At 35.2% G+C, this 21,114-nt stretch overlaps 4 protein-coding genes across 4 annotated transcripts; 2 read left to right on the top strand and 2 right to left on the bottom strand.

The window, feature by feature from the left end:
* Positions 1 to 1,901: 1,901 nt before the first annotated feature.
* Positions 1,902 to 4,604, top strand: LOC111207276 (deSI-like protein At4g17486). The gene is made up of 5 exons (XM_048766061.1): positions 1,902 to 2,183; positions 3,322 to 3,381; positions 3,482 to 3,739; positions 3,813 to 4,100; positions 4,175 to 4,604. Exons 2-5 carry the CDS (start codon positions 3,345 to 3,347, stop codon positions 4,435 to 4,437), a joined length of 846 nt encoding a protein of 281 aa, XP_048622018.1. The 5' UTR covers positions 1,902 to 2,183; positions 3,322 to 3,344; the 3' UTR covers positions 4,438 to 4,604.
* Positions 4,574 to 5,470, bottom strand: LOC111207275 (peroxisomal membrane protein 11A-like). Its single transcript, XM_022705200.2, has one exon. It carries the CDS (start codon positions 5,368 to 5,370, stop codon positions 4,624 to 4,626), a length of 747 nt encoding a protein of 248 aa, XP_022560921.2. The 5' UTR covers positions 5,371 to 5,470; the 3' UTR covers positions 4,574 to 4,623.
* A 2,126-nt stretch (positions 5,471 to 7,596) lies between these two features.
* Positions 7,597 to 8,048, top strand: LOC111206831 (uncharacterized protein At4g04775-like). The gene is made up of 2 exons (XM_022704234.1): positions 7,597 to 7,725; positions 7,821 to 8,048. The coding sequence occupies exons 1-2, from the start codon at positions 7,597 to 7,599 to the stop codon at positions 8,046 to 8,048; spliced, it is 357 nt and encodes a 118-aa protein (XP_022559955.1).
* A 9,680-nt stretch (positions 8,049 to 17,728) lies between these two features.
* LOC111206832 lies at positions 17,729 to 20,912 on the bottom strand. Its single transcript, XM_022704235.2, has 5 exons — positions 20,380 to 20,912; positions 20,133 to 20,337; positions 19,578 to 20,019; positions 19,210 to 19,436; positions 17,729 to 18,067 (listed from the first exon to the last, which is right to left on the bottom strand). Exons 1-5 carry the CDS (start codon positions 20,910 to 20,912, stop codon positions 17,729 to 17,731), a joined length of 1,746 nt encoding a protein of 581 aa, XP_022559956.2.
* Between the last annotated feature and the right edge of the window lie 202 nt (positions 20,913 to 21,114).

Raw genomic sequence — 21,114 nt, forward strand, 5'->3', positions numbered from 1 at the left:
GAAAGAATAATTATGTAATTTATTAAATTTAATGATATAGTTTGTAGGTTTTCATTTATATGTAATGTTTACTAGAATATAAGTTTTTTATTAATTTTTATAATATTTTAATTCTATAATTAATAGTTACAGTAAAAGGATTTATGTTTTTAATTAATTTTTGTTAATAATAGCCGTTCGATATAAAATTTTATTTTGGAGATAAAAACCTCCAAACTTTTTTTTGAAGTTTTGTCAAACCTTCAACATGGTTGATTTTGAGGATTTATTTTGTGCGCAAAATGTTACAGTTACCTTAAAAAGTTGAGTTAGAATTAAGAATTTCATCAATAAAACTTTAAAATTATTTATATATTTTTATGTCCCGATGTTCCTTCAGATATATGTTTAAACTAGTTGATCTCCCGGACCTTGTGCGGAATAATATATATATCTAACAATTTTTAATTATAATATTATTTTTATTAAAAATATTAAATTAGATATAATTTTAAATTAATATTATAAATACAAAACTTTTATATTCATATTGGTAATCAATGTATTAAATTATGTTCTTTTCTTTCATATTTTTATTTATGGGATGTGGATTTTGATTGAAAACTTTTTTTCTATAGTGACAATCAAATTACGAAACTTAGATTTGAAATTAAACACTTATCGTATTTGGACTGAAAAGAGATCCAGTTGCACTGAAACGGTTATAAGCAATTACAGCCCATAAAACGTCAACAGAATAACAATAGCCTAGAGGTGTTTAATCCGATAAAAACAAATCATTTAAAACTGAATCGATCCGAAATAGAGAAAATAGTTTGAATTTGATAGGACCGTATAAAGCGAATAGATGTTATTTTTAAGAAACCGCAATATATGGATATAGTTCAGTATATTAACCGTTTTCCAACCGAGGAAACCGATTAATTAAAATATTAATATACTTATATATAAATTTTATAATAATCTGTATTGTGGATCAATGTTTTCAATAAGAATCAGAGAAAATGACTATAATATTAGTCATTAAATCATAAACTAAATATAAGATAAACATAATTATGATATTCTAGGTAGATATTGTTAATAACAATTGTTAATATATATTTATTAATTAAATGTTCTAAATATCATGATAACTATATATTAGATATATTTTTTAAAAAATATAAGTATATATATCGGTAGAATAAGTTAATATTTATTAATTATCATAAATATCATGATAAATATATATATTAACATAAAATTTTAAATAATAATAATTAATTAAGCTAATGATTTATCTTGGAAAAAATTTCAAATAAGAAAATTTACTAAAATTATGGAAAAGATGACAAGTAAACTAATGATTTATCCTAGAAAAGATGACAAATAAAAAAATTCACTAAAATTATGGAAAAAATGACGAGTAAGCAAATTCACTCTAATATATTTTTTAAAAAATATAAGTATATATATCGGTAGATAAGTTAATATTTATTAATTATCATAAATATCATGATAAATATATATATTAACATAAAATTTTAAATAATAATAATTAATTAAACTAATGATTTATCCTGGAAAAGATTTCAAATAAGAAAATTCACTAAAATTATGAAAAAGATGACAAGTAAACTAATGATTTATCCTCGAAAATATGACAAATGAAAAAATTCACTAAAATTATGGAAAATAAATAATCAAATTCACTTCTCAAATAATAATATAGATAAGTATATTTAGTTTATATGATGTTTTTTATGTGTGCTGTTAGATGTTTTATATGTTGTGAGAGTTATATATGTTGTGTACCAAATGCAAATACAGCGTTTTAATGTCAAAACCCAATTTTAACCATTAAAGCGTTTTTGGTTAGAGAGAAGATAAAATAAGAACCAAACAAACATGCACAGAAAAGAAAGAGACAAAGACACGGGAAGAGAGAGTGAAAGGATTCGGTCCCTTTTTCTCCTTTCTCTCTCTCTCTCTCTCTCTCTCTCTCTCTCTCTCTCTCACTCTCATCTTCTTCTTGTGAAATTAAACTCAAAACTTAAGTCTCAAAGAAGAAAGAAGAAAGAAGAAAGAAGAAAGAAGAAAGAACGTCTTCAAAGTTTCAGTCTCAGGTGGTTCACACAGTTAATGCCGACTCTTACTTCTTTTCGCCGTTACGCGTAATGGTCAATCTACATTCCAATTCCGTAAGTTCCCAGAAACCCACTTCTCTGTTAAATGCGTTTCCGTTCTGAACAAAATTGAATTTCGAATACATTGTCCTGTCTATGTGAACCGCTTTTGAATTTCTCGAATTCTTAGTGCATTCTCGTTGCCCGAATAGTTGTAAGATCTTATAGTCTTTCTTTACTTTCCTTGAAGCTATGTTTTTCTTACAGATCTGGAACACTAAACCCTAGAACAGACCTATAAATGTTTTTTTTCTTCTGAATTGACCGTTCAAAATGTGTCAGTTTTGATTTATAACAACTTCCACAAATACTTCCGTTTTGGTAAAATAAGTTTCACTAATTAATGCTACAACTTTTCAACATTTGCCAAATCTGGAGAATGAATGTAGAGTTTCAAAACTTTGTTTGTAGATTTTAATACATCTTAGAGACTCTTACATCAATCTGATTGAGGTGAATGCTGTTTAATTTAGGTTCAATTGGAGTCATTTGCTTCTTCTTTTTTTGCCAGACTCAAAATTAGTTGGAATGAGTTGTTGAAGCTTTGACTTGTCTCCTAAGCTCTTTACTAATCTATCTGTATCATCATCTTCTGTCCATTCTCCTTTTATTTAATACAAAACCCACCTACATCTTTTGGTCTTCATGATTGCTCCTAACATGGTAGCAACTCTTTGTATAACAAGAACTTATATTATAAACACTAATCCTTGCCAACATATTTCTTTTTGATCTATTTATATTTTGGAAAGTAACATAGAGAGTTTAGATTCTTAATTCTTTGAGTGTATAACAACACTTTTCTAGGCTACCAAATCCTTTAGTATCACAAAACCAGATATTCAGGTGACCCAGTCTTTTTCATATTAAGATGAAAAAATGTGACCAATCTTGTTTATTTAAATATTCATGATCTATTATATTTATATACTCAAGTCTTGTTTAACTGATTGAAGCCGGCTAAGAGGGATCGGTGTTGACTTTTAAATGAGCTGTTGTTGTTGTGTGTTTCAACCAACTAGAAAAGATTATAAAAAAAGTTCTTTTTTTTTTCCAATTTAGGTCTCTTACGTTTTATGAAAACATAATGTGGCACAGAGATCTTTGCTTGTGCACCTTTCAAATTATGTTATTGATTGGTGCTTGCATACAGGATAACCTCTACTGAGGCTTCCAATGTTGAAGGGAGAGGCAGAGCCTAAGCAGAGGAAAGGTAAAGTCTTTTTATTTGAAATGCATCTGATTAATGTGAATTATGTTCTACTTTTCTTCTTCTTCATAGGGAGTCTAATATTTGAACTTTGGATGATCAGGTTGGTCAAACTCGCTACTAGAGTTTCGATCAGGGTTTGGTGAAAAGATGAAACTCGTGTCAAAGAAACGTTGGAAATCTCTTGCACCTCTTAATCTGAAAAGCAAATCAGTAGCCCGGTTTTGCTTCTTTTCCAAGTTGAAGTCAAGCAACCACGGTCCAGACAGAGCACCGGTCTATCTCAATGTTTACGACTTGACTCCTATTAACGGATATATCTATTGGGCAGGCCTCGGTATCTTTCACTCTGGTGTAGAAGGTAAGCTTTAGGGCCTTGTGTTGTTTCTTCTTGATAGTTACTGCTAGCTAACTCTGAAAGTTTGGATGCACAGTTCATGGAGTAGAATATGCTTTTGGTGCACATGACTACGCAACCAGCGGTGTTTTCGAGGTCGAACCACGGCAATGCCCGGGCTTCAAATTCAAGAAGTCGATATTCATTGGAACCACGAACTTAAACCCGGCACAAGTGAGAGAGTTCATGGAAGACACGGCTTGCAGTTACTATGGGAATATGTATCACTTGATTGCTAAGAACTGCAACCATTTCTGCCACGACGTTTGCTACAAGCTTACCGGCAAAAAGATCCCAAAATGGGTGAACCGCCTTGCCCAAATAGGTAAAACAGAGGTTCACTGCATTTCCAAATCGTCAGATGATTGAACTGAACTACAAGTTGTGCTTTTGATGTAGGTTCTGTGTGTAGCTGCATACTTCCCGAGTCACTCAAGATCACAGCGGTTGGTCGTGATGATCCGGACGGGCAAATCTCAGAGGAAGAAAGCGAAAAGAGAAGTCTCACAACAAGCTCATTCACCTGCTTGTCTTCCATCTCCATGAGACAAAAACAGCTTTCAACATCCTCTTTACTGATACAATCACCTCTCAGAGGCTGCTTACCTCCATGGCAACTCAAACGATCAAAATCTGACACCAGTTCCTTGAAAGGAAGGTAGACATTCCGACCCGACATTTCTGTTCTCCGTCTTTGTAAGAGAGTTAGAAAAAAAACAGGTTTCCTTTTAACAGGCTTTAAAAACCCATTTGTCTTTCTCCTTTGTTTGTATTTTTATTCAAAATTCGTAAAACTCATTAATCAAATGAAACCCCGTTATTTAGCGTAGATGATGATCGATCATTCATCAACAAGAGACCCAGTCCTTATGAGTACTGATAATAGCTGAAAACAAACCCGCTGACGCAATCACACTCGGAGCTGATAAAACTCCCACCTTACCATCCCTAACATCCGCAACCGCCATTAACCCGTCAGCAAGATCTTGAAGAACCGATAAAACCTTCATCGTCTTCTTCTCCTTGAGCTTCCTCATCTTCTCCTCTTCACCTACACAACCTATCCCTCTTGTTACAGAGATCTCGATCGTCGAAGCAACGCAGGCTTCCTCTTCCTTAATCTCTCTCAAATCCCTAACTTTCAACGAAACGCTCCCAACGTATCCCACAAGCTCCGCCCACGCGCTCATCTTCTGCAACCACTTCGCGTCGATCAGCCCCGATTTGGATAGCCAGACGAACTGCTCGACCAAGTAGTACAATCCTTCGCCTCCGTAGGCGAGTATCAGCAGCAGCGCGAGGCCGCGGTTCGAGTCCCGCCACCGCGAGGCTCTGAGGGCGTTGATGTCTTGTACGAATTTGCCGAGACGGAAGGCTTTGCGGCTGACTCCGACGCTTGATTCGAAGGATTTGAGACGGTGAGTCAGGGGATTGGTTTCTGGGATGAGGGATGAGGCGAGGATGATCTTGGTTGTGTAGCGGGAGATCTTCAGGAGCTTGTCTACGCCATCTCTTTTGGCGAGGTATGTTTCGAGGTGGTTTAGGAAGTCTCTTGGTTTGGGATTTGTCATTTTCTCTGAAGGTTTTGCTTCCATGGAGACTAGATTTTCGATTAGGCACGCAAAGAAAAAGAAGAAGAAGAAGGGGAGGTGGGGAATAATCTCAAATGCTCGCAAAAAAATATTCTGGCAGAATTCACTTTTGTCTATTCCCATACTCTCTAGGACTCTGGTTAATGTCAAAAGTGCCCATGATCGATTTAAACTTAAATTAATGAGAAAAATAAATTCAATTAATTAAGCGAATTATTCTTCTGTCTCTCCTCTCTCGCGAGGTTCTACTGCCCTCGAACCCGCCCTCGATCCTCTCTCGTCTTCGTCGTGATGTTCTTCCGAGTTCCTCGCTATCATCGAATTGCTAACTCGGTTTCATCGCTTGGATGCTGAATCATTGAGCTATTGATTCCGTTTTGAAGGGTATGTCTCAAATCCCATCGTTTTAGAACCGTCATCCACCATTCATAGACGATTAACTCAATTCACATGGATTCCGATTTGGATATAAGATTTCATATTTGTGTATGAACTAGTCGAGGATCGGAAAGTTTGGATGGTCTGTTTATTAGGAATTTCGATAATCAACAACTGTATAATTGCATGTCGGGAATCAAAGCTGATTACAATTTGGAATTGAAGACTCGATTCGTAGTAATGGAAAATTTCTTAGTCATTTGTGTATAAGGATCGGAAAGTGTGGATGGTCTGTCTATTACTCAATTGGATAATCAACAACTGTATGAATGAATGTGAGGAATGAAAGGACGATTGAATCGAAGAAAGCTGATTACTATTTGGTTTTCAGAGAAACATCTAGAACTCTGAAACTTGGGGAAACTTGGTTAGATTATACGGGCTGATTACTGAACAAAACTCTGTAACATGGTATAACGAAGTATAACTTTAATGGTATAACTGTATAACCATGTATAACTTTAATGGTTTAATTTTTTTATATTGCAGACAATGTGTCTTTTTTCGACGAACATACATTTTGATTATGATGGACATTATTCGAAGGCTGGAGATGATTATGAATGGATTCCAACCGATGCTCGTTTGTATACTATATCCTTTAAGACATCATCATTGTAGGAGATCACTTATTAATTGTTGAAGGAGAGGATATGCAGGAAGATGAGAATATATTCGTTAACGAAGAAGCTCAATTTGGGTTACATTCCATTGGTAGTGGAACCTAAGAGGCAATCAAATATTTTGAATGATGAAGATGTGTTTGTTTATCTAACATCAGTGAATATATAGCAAAGAAGAAGTATTTTGCATGTGGAAGACATCCAAGAATTGCAAATAGTTCAAATAACCGAGCAATTATCAAGAGTTGGAGAAAGCTCTTGTAGTAGGGATTATAGCGAGCGTGAGAGTGGATATGGAGAAGAAGAGAATGTGGGAACTAGTTTGGAACACGATGAACACCCCCAGAAGAAACAGAAGAGGAGTAGGTTGTAAACCTTTTGCTTTCAGTTTTGATGTGAAGTAGGTTGTAAGCCTTTCGCTTTCAATTTTGATGTGAAGTAGGTTGTAAGCCTTTCGCTGTCAGTTTTGATGTTTTTATCGTATGGGAACGCTGTGAGGTGAAATTTGTATTTGTGTGTTGTACAACCAAGTGAAACTTTTTTCCTTTACTGGTATAACTACGATAGGTAAACTGAGTAATATGATTGTAAATTCTAAACTTGTTAATAAGTCATGGAAGTAATAAGATAAGATGGTGATTTATTATTAAAATTATGATTTAATCAGAATTATAAAAATTTCATTTCATTGCTTGTTAGCAATCATTTAGGTAATACACTGAGTTCTCATAGCTTTTTCGTTAATACTCACCTCGTTACATTTTAAAATTTGCTACTGGTAGGAAATCAAGTTTATGTGTACATGATCGTATGAGAAATGAGCCAAAGAAACATAATATAATTGGTATAACTATAAAATCAGTCATTCAAGTAGAGTATAACTAATATAAATGGAAATAATTAAAAAGTACAATTTTGATGTTTTATGTAAAAGTAAAAACTTGGTGAAACTTCGACCACGAAAATCCTTGGATAAAATTTCCCGCCCAGCTTTTCGAATTTCGAATTTCCCTCTTCCCAATTTGATAAAACCCCAAAATCGTTTAATCAAAGTATTAAAGACCTTTTTTTGGTTTTCCCCATTCGCTATCTTCTCCTTTCTCTCTCTTCCCTAATTTATCTCTCTCCCATTCGAACTCCCCCCAACCCCGAGAGAGAAATCGTGGAGATGTCCGCTTCATCTTCCACGACCAGTGGTTGGAGACGAGTACGAACTCCGGGAATACCTAGTAAGTGTTGGTGCGGGGTGGGCATCACCGAGCTCATCTCCAAAACCAATATCGCCGGTATTATCGGTGTATCTATGCTGCGTCACTAAGGGTACATCCGTTTAGCTTTTGTTATTGAAGGCTTACTTGTTCGTGTTTTAATGGTACGTTTAGTCTGTTGTAGCTTGAGAACGACAATCACGTCTTCAAATGGGTTGACGAAGCTTTCACCGATGAGATACAAAAAGTTCGAATGCTAGAAGAAGAAGTTCAATTTCTCAAAGCAACAATAAGGAGTGAAAGTGAACTCAGTGAAGGTCCCAAAATAATGGAGCCCAAGATAAAGATATCAGGAGGTTGTGTTATTCTTGCTCTCGTTTTAGTTCTAGGAATTATGATGTACAAGAAGTAATTCCTAAGAGACTTCCAGCTACTTTCTGTTTTTTCTAAGTTTTTTGTAAGTTTCTCCTAAGTTATGCGAAGTTGGATAACTATGTAGTTTGATATATCGAAAAAGTTTCTATAATTTTTACGATGTTAGACAATTAAGAAAGTGAAAGTAACACAAAGTCTGACCTATTTATACGAAAATGAATTTCAATTTTGTCTAAGTTTTACAAAGTTGGACAATTGATCAAGTGAAAACACAAATTTTTACCAGTTTATACGAGCACGGACTTGTAGTTCATCTAATTTTTTGCGAAGTTGAAAAATTGAAAAAGGTAAAACCACGATGTGTCACCAACATTTGACATAGTTTCACCAACATTTAAACAAAGTTTCACCAAGTTTAAGACAAGTACGAAGATGGAGAACATTGAGAACAACAAGATTTACAAAAGACCTACAGCCCCATATCGCTAAACATAAGGGTCACTGCTTAGTAGTGACTTCCTGAACTCTTCAACCTCCGACAAACGCGGATTGAACCTGAAGTCAGACAATCCACCCTCGGTCTCAAGCCATAGATCAGGAGGACCAAAATAACCTGTGTAAATGAGTTTAGTAAACGTTTTACTCAACTAACAAAAATTTTGCAGAGATCACATACTCATAAACTACACTTACTCAAAAATTTCCAGACCCTCCACATCTTAAGGACCACAGTCACCTGTCCACGACCCTTCATGTTTTCAAGACCATCTCAGAAGGCATAAGCATGAGCGCCAGTTGCCACACATTTTATCTGACTGTCACTATTCAGATAAATTACACTATAGATAAATTTTGCAGTATAGATAAATTTTGCTTTGATCATATGTTACTTTCTACTTACATGTTGTCCCTTATGTAAAACACCATCGTTGGACTTGCAGAGTCATCGAAATGGGCTTCCGTGTTGAAGACGACTCCCATTGTATCTACCAGATAAGTGTTACGTTTTCCTTAGTTTCATAAATTTAGACAATCTAAATCACTTAGTTTCACTTACTTATACATAGTTATATTTTTAACAAATTAAAGCTATACAAAGTTTCGAATCCAATACATGTGAATATATTTTAATTCTAGTAGCATTCATACCTATGGGAAAGTTTCGGTCCATGTGGTCCATGTGAGGGATTGCATGAATGTTCTTGAAGTCCATGAAAAGCCGATTGTTCAGAGGATCGATGATGTGGACTTATGTATTGCGCGTAGCAGATAGATTGAACCGAGAGTTAGTTGCCTGGAAACCTGGATAGGAGAGATTAACTTCTACTCGAAAGATTTCCACCCATTTTTCCTCTTGCTTCTCTAGGCCTCGAAACCTATCAGAATTCCCATAAATGGTCATCTCCATCTTGGTTCCCTACATAAATAAAGTACAAGGATCAAGTTTTTATTTTTCACGGTTACATGCTATTAGAAACTCGAGAGATGATGATTTAACACGTACCTCTTCATCTGCTAGGACATATTTATAGAAAGGCCCACTGCTGGTAACATAGGAATAGAAAGGGTAGATCCTGTGTATTTTGACTCTGAAACGCCAAGACGTGATCTTGGGGCTATAAGAAACTTCAGAAAGTTTATTGTAGTGTGTCATCTTGTTTGTTGAGAGAGGAGATGATGAATCCTTTCTTTGCTTTTCTTTTTGGTGAATTTTGCAGAGAAATGTTATATCCGGACTGAAGAAGATGATTTAACTTACTGTTACTGTGGTGGAGTTTAAATGCAATGGTAATGATGATTGTAGACGGTGTAGTGTTGTGGCGTTTAAATGCAAGTGTAATTATTTTTATAATAGACCTTTTCATTCGAGACATGCAGTTTTTTCGCGGAGTTCATCATTATCATTAATTACAGGTTTTTCCCAAACTAAATACTAACATTTATTATCTCATATACTGCTAGTTTCTGTCATTAAATATATCCACTAAGTATAATAAGTTTTGGATACTAATCATTTCTATCAAAATATAACAAGATACTATCTAAATTTCGTTAGGTTTTACATAGTTTCAAATATTTATACAATCTAAATTGTTACGTTTTTCTTAGTTTCTTAAATTTAGACAATCTAAATAACTCAGTTTCACTTACTTATACATAATTATAAATCGTAATAAATTAAAGTTATACAAATTTCCAAATTCCAGACATGCGACTGTTGCAGTCAGAAGGTGTGTGAGAGAAGTCTTGCTTTCTCGGGGAGTCAATCAAATCAAACTTAAATGGACACGCCGATGCTTGAATCATTAATTACAGGTTTTTTTCCAAACTAAATACTAACATTTACATTTATTATCTCCTATACTGCTTGTTTCTGTCATTAAATATATCCACTAAGTATAATAAGTTTTGGATACTGATCATTTCTATCAAAATATAACAAGACACTATCTAAATTTCGTTAAGTTTTACATAGTTTCAAATATATATACAATCAAAATTGTTACGTTTTTCTTAGTTTCATAAATTTAGACATTTTAAATAACTTAGTTTCACTTACGTATACATAGTTATAAATCTTAATAAATTAAAGCTATACAAAGTTCCAGTTCCAATTCCAAGAGATGCGACTGTAGGAGAGAGAAGTTGTGTCTTCTGAACTCGTGTCTCGTCGCTCCGTCTCCCTTTAAATGGAAGAGTTACAACTTGTAGAATAGTTGGGGTAATAAATCGAGAATTAAATAACATGAAATAAAGTTACAAAATATCTCATTTTCTTAACGTTTTACATAGTTTCATATATTGAGACAATTTAAAATTTTAAAATTGTGCTTAGTTTCATGAATTTAGATAATCTAAATCAGTTACTTTCACTTACTTATACACAGTTATATATGTTTATCGATTAGAGTTTTTCAAAGTTTCAAATCCAACCCATGCGCACTGAGAAGTCCTGTCTTCTGAACTCGTGTCTTCTCGAGGCGTCTATCAAATCACTCTTAAGTGGGGTAATAAATACTCAGTTTATACTTTTCCCTACACGTTACTTGAACTTCCATACTACGTGTATTTCGGTTAGAGGATCATCCCCATTATAAAAGGGTTTATCACCTTCTCCAAATAAGTAAAACGAAAATCTTTCCATTTACTTGATTAAACAAATATCTCTCCATGTTGAACAGTAACTTGGCTTCTCTCCCTCCTTCCATGCTTCATAAAATTCTCTCAAAGGTAGCAACAAGCCATCTTCGGGACTTCGGTAGTGCAAGAATTGCTTTCTTCGAGTTTAATCAAATTGGCAAAGAAGAATACTTCTACCGATCTGCAGATCTCTTTAACTTGAATAACTGGATTGATGAGGCTAATGCTTTAAGGACATTCAGGCTTGGGTGCTACCAAGCCGGTAATCTAGAGGCCATCTACATGCGAGGTATGTATGAGTTCTTCGTCCTCCATTTACTTGATGAAGAAAGGGAAAAAATCCATCTTGCTGGTGAGAGAGGATTGTTGTGGGCCAAGTATGTAGATGGAATGCTGAACTTAGCGTTTAGTGTTGATGCTAGAGGATTTGTTCACAACTATCCTAGCTTTAGTCGTGAATTTGTTGATCGGATGAATTACATGATCACAACTTCGTTATCCTCATGCCATTGGGGTTACGAAAAACCTGAGGTGTTTATGTCTCTACTGGAAAGAATAAATCCCAATGTCTCACATGATTGTTGGTGCTCGGCAGTAATAGAACCGGTGTTTGTAGTCTCCTTAGATGGATCTAGAACACGGTGGACATGCAATCGTTGTTTCTGGCAATGTGCAGCTTGGGACTTCTGCAATGATATTCACTTGACCGCTGGCCACTGGCCAATTGAAGATTAGTAGTGTGTTTATGAGTTATGACATATACTTTTTATCGATTTTTACTAGGTTTATGTAAAATACATTTCATATAATATAATGTCTCTAGTTTTTCTCTATAAAGTAATCTTTATTTATTATTAACAACATTGTCTCCATAAAACAACATAATGCAAATGTAAAAGATACAATCAAAACTAGTTGAACTTTGCAAATCAAAAAGTGCGACTTAGTTCAATTTAGAATAACTTTGTAATTGATACAGTTTATATTAGTCGCAGTCTTATACACTGTACAGTTACACCAAGATTTACAATTACACCAACTCGTACAAAGTTTTCGAAAGTTATGAAGAAAGAGATCCGAATTTTATAGATTGGATCTGGATGGTCCGCGTAATGGTCCTGGTTGGGTTGTAAATACGCAAAATTCTTTTGGTTTTGTGGTCTTTTAATAATTTTTCGGATTTAATTAAAGATTTATCTATTTTCTAATCCGGGCAGCTTCGGGCAAGAGTATCTGAGAATTTTTTTTTTCCGGGCAGGAGTATTGGAGCAATTGATTAAGGGGAGGTTGACAACATAGGCTAGGGCAATCGAATTTGGTTTTTAAAAAATACCCAAAACTTCCCTAGTTAACTTAATCCGTTAATCATTTTTCCTTAATACAAGTAATTTCTATATTTAATTATCAGTAGTTTGGATGGTTATTTGTCGGATTTTGGGTATTAGATAAAAACTTAGAGAATTTGCGTCCCATATAGACCATCTTTCATCTATTTAGGAAAATAACTATATGTACTGTTCATCACAATTTATAAATTGTATTGCCATTTCGATCCCTAAGTCTATTACCTACTTTGTATCTGACAACTTGATATATAAAGATTTGATGTCCCCTGCATGTGTAGACTAAAGAAAAACCGATACTACCAATACCTATGTTTTCGATGAAATATTCCATCCAAGCAAAGAAATTGCATGTATGAATAATTGTAACTGTTCTACAGACCAATCGACGGAATTAATTGCAGCTTTTAGAAATTTCTTTTTAAGTTTCTGAATTCTCAATTTACGGACAGAATTCAGTTTTCCTTACTCAAAGAATCATGGTTCGAGTTCGCCTGGTTGACTCACCCGTTTCTTCCGAGTCAGAAGATATGGTCGAGATGATCGAAGTTCCTGACTGCATGTTTGCCGATGGTGAAGAACCAGTTGGTGTACGAGTTCTTGCTTATCACCGTTCAAGTGGAATCCGGTCAATCCTAAGAGTTTTGTCTGACGATGAAATCCTGTTTATAAAAGATTCTACCTTTGGCAAATTTATCGATCTCGGAGATAAACCCGCATTCTCCGGTAGGTTTGCTCGATATATTCTTTTAAGACAACTAAAGGTAAACAAGAAGCACCAAGTTTGGTTTCGTTTTGCTGGAAATCCGATTAGATTTTCTTTAAGGGAATTTGCTATTGTCACTGGCTTACCATGTGGGCAATTCCCAAAAAAATCACGGAAAAAGCAAGAAAGAGCGAATGGCAGAAACTCCGTATTGGCCTACTCTGTTTGGTGGTACTGACGTTGTTACCGTTTCGTCGGTGATTAGGATGTTACGAAAGAAAACAGTCGTCGACAAAGAGATTAGAATTAAGTATGCTCTTCTTTCTCTGGCCTCCTCTGTTTTGATGTTGACAAATTTGAAGTATAAAATTCCAAAAGAGTATGTAGAGATGATTAAAGATTTGAACCAATTCTTTTCGTTTCCTTGGAGAAGACTTGCGTTTGATATGCTAATGGCTAGCATCAAGGAAACAGATGAAGTAGCGCTTTGTCAGAACACCTTCGCCCTAAAACTGTCTCGGACTCGAAGTTTGTTACGCTTCTGTATGACAAAATGAAACCTGAAATTTCACGATTTCGTGAAACAACAAAGAATCTAAATGCAACTGTCAAGGCTGCTACTAAGGAATTCGCCTCAATGGAGTCTCGGATTGGAACGCTTGTAGAGAATAAGATCAAATAAATGATAGTGTCCGTCATGGTTCCAATGTTAGAGCAAAAACTGTTTCAGATGAAGGGAGATATCATCCAAAGTATTGAGACCATGATTAAGAATCAACATCAGGATCCCATTATCAATTCAAAATCACAGCCATCATCGGTGCAAGACTTGAACAACTCTGACCCGACATCCAACGATACCGAAAATGTAAGTTCTCTAAAACCAATCTAAAAATAAATTTCATAGCCAATGTTTAATGTTCATTCATTGTGTTAGAGTGATATAAATTTCAGCAGTAATAGTCGACGCTCCAACATTTGGTCGATAAATTAATACAAACATTAGTTTCGTTTCCGAATTTATGAGTTATATCCCACAAATGGTTGACATATTGGTTAATATTGTAGTTATCCGGATACATAATGCTTATTTTATTAATGCTGTTATTTCCGCGTTAAATATCTTGTAAAATATAGGTTCAACCAAGTGAGAACACATATGTTCAGGATGAACCACCACATTTTTCGGAGGGTGATATCCATGTAAGCATACCTTTTTGCATTACTAATCCACTCTTTAAATTTGTTATATATTTCCTCGTATGAGTACTAAAATTTTCTAAATATTTGACAAATTTCTATATTAATGCAACATGTTTGAGTAACAGGATTCTCCAACCAGAGGTTTGTCGTCAGATATATCTGGATTAACTCCATCTCCCAATGTCACATATTTGGAAAATCAAATGGAACATTCTCCAGCATCAAAAACGGTAAAGTTTTGGGCCCCAGTTAATGATAGTAGACGTTTCAATTAGGTTATGGTAATATAGCTTTGGATATTAACATAGTGCCTATTTTCCAGGTAGCTACCCAAAGTCTCCGAACCGGAAGGTTAGAGGTAATTTTTTTTGTTTCTTTGCTGTTAAACTTAATTTTATTCTAGACCGAATGGTTTTTCTTGACATTAAAACTTATATTATTTAGATGGCACTGAGGGATCCGTTCCCATTTATTGAGAATCCATCATTCTCGCTTGGTTTGTCTCGGGAAGAAAAACAGGATCACACTGACGGTAGATCCTCTCAAGAGCAAGAAACAATCGAAGAAGACAATCAGGATATGCTCCCACAACGTAGAAAGAGTTTGCGGCTACGAAACTCTCTGAATCCAACTTTGCCTCCGTCAACTTCGTAGACCAGGTACAAAATGTGAAATCCATAGTAGTTTTAAACTTTGTTAGTTTGGTGGTTAAATTATAGCACTAGGACTTATCGTTTTAGATTTCTGAGATGGAATCGTTCCCTGTTATTGAGATTCCGTCGTTCTCCCTTGGTTTGTCCCAGGAAGATAACAATGATGACCTGGTGAACGGGTTGGCTGCTGAACAAGTCGCAGTAGAAAAAGATAATCCTTTTGATTTACAAGAATGCAGGAGAGGCAAAAGACAAAAAACAGTTACCCATGGCCTCGTTGATGTTTTCCAGTGTAGTCCAGATATATTAAATAGAGCAAGGGAATCCCAAATGGCTGTGTATGGCAAAGCTGATTCTTGGGAATATACTCAAAAGTATACCAAACTGGCCCAGAAGCTGAAATTCCATTTGTAAGTTATTCGATTATCTTATTTCTATCCTGATATATTAAGATCTATTTTGTGTCTATTAATCTATTAATATCTATACTAGTGTTATTCATCTTGGAGGGTGTCAAGTTTCAAACAAAGACATTATTGACATTGTCGAAAGGGCCAAGCCATACTCTTCAAAGGTAGTAGAATCTTCTTTGTTATCGTTAAAAATTGCCCCACCTATTAATATAATTCTATGTAGGTGATGGATGTACTCATGAAACATCTTAGATTGTCATATGCTAAGCAGTCTCTTACCAAAGAGGGCAAAAAATCAGTATTTTTTTATACCAATATCGTTGCCTCTTTGTCTAGGAACTACTCCAAATTCTCCAAAATACCGGCTAAGGAAACACATATGTTCACAAAGGGTCTGGTAGAAGTGTTTGGAGAGATGGTGGACCATCATCCTGATCACTATATTTTCTATTTTCCTTTTAATCTGGATAAGAAACACTGGGTCGGCTTGTGTGTGGATGCTTCTTCTTGGATGATTACAGTTTTTGATTGCAACACCTCGCTAAGGAGCGAAGCTTCGATGAGTTCCGAACTTAAACCAATATCAGAAATGTTTCCTTACCTGATGAAATAAGCTGGGTTGCGAATTTCAAATTCTCAACTGATGCCAATGGTCGTTGAAAGAGCAAAAACCGTTCTGCAGAACATCATATCAGCAGATTCTTCGTTGACGTCGGTTTTGCTAATGCAGAAACATTCTCTCTCTGGAATCGAAACATGTCGTTGTATCGCACCCCATATCTTAGCTTCTGAGGCGCAAAGGGTCGCTGTTATGCTCTATGAGTACCACATGAAACTCTAGTTTGTTGTTTATGCATTGAATTTGTAGAATTGTTAACATTAGACTCTGTTTTCCAAGTAAGGATTTTAGATGAAAGCGATGTTTGAAAACTGACTATTTTGTTTTCCTAGAGTAAGGATTTAAGATAGTATGTCATGTATGCATTAATCTAACATAATTAATTATTCGTATTCCGTATATGCAGATTATAGGTATGAATAAGTGAAACAAATTATGAAAGAAACACATTAAGTTTGTTTTTTCTTTCGGTTAAGCTGGATATTATCAAACTCTTCTGATATAGCGAAAATTATCCGGATAATTAATCGATATCAACAAAGGATCATTGGAGAAAACTAAGGGGTCGTCTATAATGATAACACACATCTTCGTTAATATGATTGATGTTTATTTGGATATAATTGGACTTTAATTTAACCAATTGTTAACTTAAAACTTCTTAGAAAAGTCAAATTTTGTGGCTTCATGTCTGATGATCATCAAACAACAAATTTCCCCTTTATTTTGGCCGTTGTACTGACAGGTCTAATTGAAGAATTGATATCACCATAAGTGTCAACAATTCAAAATTAGTTGGCTTAAAGTTTGCTGATTGAAATTTACACAATTTAATGCAATCTTTGTTAACGAGATTAGGTATTCTGCACCTTATATAATCAACCGCCTCTCCAGCTACAAAAATGATTATCAGATATTAGAGTGGTGAACATTATATTATCCTGAATCAATATAACTATTAATGGGAAATTTGTAAACATAAAGGTAATAGAGTATTGTATTTTGAATTCCAAGGTAAGATGTACTGGTATTACATCTTGGCAAAACCACATTCACCGACAATTGTAACTAGTTCGAAACGATTATATTACATATGAAAAAGATGAGTTTGGGACATACAGACACGACACAAAAGAGGAAGACAAACATAACAATCGAAACAGAGGAAATCCTTAGATAAAGACACCACGGCCTTTTATTCAGAATTTAAAACGGAACATTAGACCATACGATTTAAGAAAACAACTTCAACTGATGTTATTTTTTATTGCTTCTGCCCACGAACATAGCCACCGATTGCTTTACTCTCCAGGAAGTAACGGAGATGATCCAAATGCATCTAAAATATTAAAAGTTAATTAACTATCTAGAATAATCATTTTAGAAAACCGTATGATTATTTATAATTAACCTTCTTTGGTTAACTTGCTTGATGATATACTTGATTCAGCAGCGTTTTCTTGTTGATTTTGCCTAGCGTTTGTAATTTCAAGATGGGCCCGGTAGATTAAAACCATCTCATGTTCGGTAAATATCTCTTCAAGAACATCCTTGCTGGCGACTAGTTCGCGAAAATCGTTGTACACATTAAAACATTTTTTTAAACTAAACCCTAGGAAAAATTTCCCAAATTTGGTTACTAACCATTGAACACAAATGTTGCACCGCCGACGGTAAACTTTGTGTTGTTGAGAAACTGGAAATGGCCAACATCTTCGTATCCAGATGAAATGCAAATTTTGAGATCTGTGAACCATGAGCGGAGATGCATCATAGCTTCTACCTCGGAGGTTGTACTCACAGTAATCGGTGGCCTCCGAGTCCCATCTGGTTCAAGCATCCATTCTGGGGGGTGGTAAGTCATCGCCAAAGGTGTTTCAGGCTTTAGTTTATAACGATCTCGGATAATAGTTTCCAAATCTTCAAAACTCTCATTCGGTTTGACCAACACCGTATACCAGAGATCGCTCGACTTTCTCTGGAAAATCCAATAACCGTCGTTGTTACGCTGTCATACTCCGTGATATAAACTCACACGCAGAGGTGTCGACATCTTAAAAAGAGAGATTTTAGTTGTTGAGGTGTGTGAGGAAATAGTATTTAGTTTTCCTGGATATATAGGCAAAGAGAGTAAACAAGTATGCAGATAAGATCAAAATTTTCCATATGTGCAAATATAATAAACATCTTAGCTGGCTACTCTAGTATAGATATCATGATAAGATTCGAATTCTAACGCATATGACAAAAATATTCCATCACATGCAAACGAAACAAAAGCATATGTTATTAGTCATACATGCGCCTGACTTGGACATACCTCCCTTGAGTAGTCTAATTATATGATTTACGTTTTGTCATATTGTCATATTAGGTTAGGCATTAAGGAACCTATAATCATGTTTACTTCCAAATACAAATTATTAATTCCTACACTATAGTTTATTTATTATTAACGGGAGTCGTCACCACTTAAACTCGCTATAATTGTTTTATATACATTGGATTAGATAGATATCCTTGGATCATATACAAAATGTTGCAATAATCTGATAATGTTGACAGCATATACAAACAAAATTGCATAGCATCCAACGGGAGGTTTTAGTTGGAATAGGAAATATGAATTACAAACTTATTAGACTTTAGGAGGCCCAAACAACCCCTCAACCATGTATAATATGTTACTATGCATAACCTGATATATATAACATTCCCTCGTTATGGATATATGAATTGCAAGACTAATAAAGAAAGGGATTTCATTAATTTATTTAACAACCGCTGTTCCATCACAACTTCAGCTCTCACGCCATATAAGTAATCACATATTAGATATTAAACAGATAGTAGTTTTTGTCTTAACAAACTTAATTCTTTATCCTTCCTCTTTCCGTACAACTCCATCACCGGGAATATCCCTTTCTTATTAGTAAGACATCTTAATTGATAGGGGTTTTGCATGTTGCACGATTGTGACCACAACCTTTGCAACGACTACATACAGTTCGTCTTCTTGTTGTCTTCATCTATTGAACAATACAAAATAAATAATTAATTCAATGAAAAACATATTAACCATAATATAATTAGACATTATAAACAATTTAAAGTACTTACACGAACTTCGCCACGAGATAGGAAACGTTTCTTGCGTGGATGGCCAGGGGGACGCCTGCTAGTCGGAGGAAGCATATCTAACTCGGACAATTGACCAGTAAGTTCTATGATATCATCAGTATTAATCACTGGAGTGACACTACCCACAAAGGCAGCAACCATTGCATTCTTGGTGTACTCTTCAGCTACCAATGAATCGACTTTTATCTTGGCTACGATGGCCGCTGCTATTGCATGTTGACAAGGAATTTCGAGGAGTTAAAACTCAAACCAACTACAAAATCGTTTGGAAATATCGACGTGGAAAGAATACCCTTCCTTGTTCCGTACTTCATACTCCAAGTGTTTTATTTTCTTCACTTCAAAACCTGCCGAAGACTCAAAATTAACGGCGAGAATTTCCATTACTTTCGGTGTGAATTTGTCTAAACTTGCTGAGATTGTTGAGCCCCAAGCAGAAAACCAAGACATTAGCTTTGCTCTAATAAATTCTACAAGGGCCAATATAGGGTATTCTATGGCCTCACGAAGCACTGCATTCCATGATTCCGCAACGTTACTCGTCATAATATTGTAACGGCGTCCGGGTAAATGGGAACGCGCCCAATGATCAAATCCTATTCCAATTAGATAATCTGCACAAGAGGCATTGACATGTTTTATCTCATTGAAAATCTTATAGAAGTCAGCCAACCTGTATGCCCTTCCAGCCTTTGCAACCAAGAATCCTAGATTCTTATCCTTGTAATAAGTCCTGATATTTCTCTTTAAATGAAGGATGCATGCACAGTGTTTCGCTTCTGGATAAACCTGATGCATTATCCGGCTAAACTTTAGATTTCTGGATATAAAGATATTATCCTTAATACACACAATTTCCGGATATAAAAACAGTTATGTAATATTATAAAGCCTTTACTTACCTTGGCCAATCCGTAATAGATGGATGAATGTCTATCAGATACAAACACGATATTGTTTGTATTTGGAACGAATGCTTGTAACTTTTTGAAGAACCATACCCACGAGTTATCGTTTTCTCCATCGACGATAGCAATGGCTAGTGGAAACACTTGGTAATTGCCGTCTTGGGCAGAAGCAGTTAGAAGACACCCAACATATTTTCCTCTTAAATGGGTTCAATCGACAACTAAAACTTTTCTCATGTACTCAAATCCCATAATAGAGGCACCCATAGCTAGAAACATGTATTTAAACATGTTTCCTATGTTGTCCTTGTATTCAGTTTCAATCTCGGCTAAGGTTCCAGGGTTTGCTTCTGCTAGTTTACGGAGGTAATCAGGAAGTAGATTGTAAGAGCCTCGTGAGTTTCCTTTGGCATATTCCAAAGCAATTTCCCTTGAACGCCAAGCCTTCCAGTAGGATATACGGAAATCGTGGTCTCCTTGCATGACTTGACGTATCTCTCCAGGCTTTGGACCACCGCCACTACCATAGAAACGAGCTTTCATTATCTCTCCAACAACATGATGTGTAACTTGAGACTGATAACCGGATTTATCGTCCAAGGAGCAGGTGTGAATGGGATCGAGTTTTCTTATCTGGTAGACGTCCGAGTCTTTTAACTTTGTGGCGTATACCCTCCACTGATAGTTGGAGCTAAAACACCTTAAAACCATTCCATTTGGTGCTGATCTGATGTTAGGAAACCGGAACTTCTTACTAATTGCATATAAGGCCATATGCAATTTAAATTCATTCCGGTTTGTAAATACCATTCCAACATAGAGTTCGTTGTGTTGGTTTGTTGTGACTCCTACATTAATTAGCACGTTCAGATCTTAGAGAATTAATATTGCAAAATCTCACAATATAAACTAATAAATGTTACATTGAAGATTAGATGAAACATATCCGTTGATATTAAACATTAACAAAAAAAGT

This window comes from Brassica napus, chromosome C8, assembly GCF_020379485.1.
Source record: "Brassica napus cultivar Da-Ae chromosome C8, Da-Ae, whole genome shotgun sequence".
NCBI lineage: Eukaryota > Viridiplantae > Streptophyta > Magnoliopsida > Brassicales > Brassicaceae > Brassica > Brassica napus.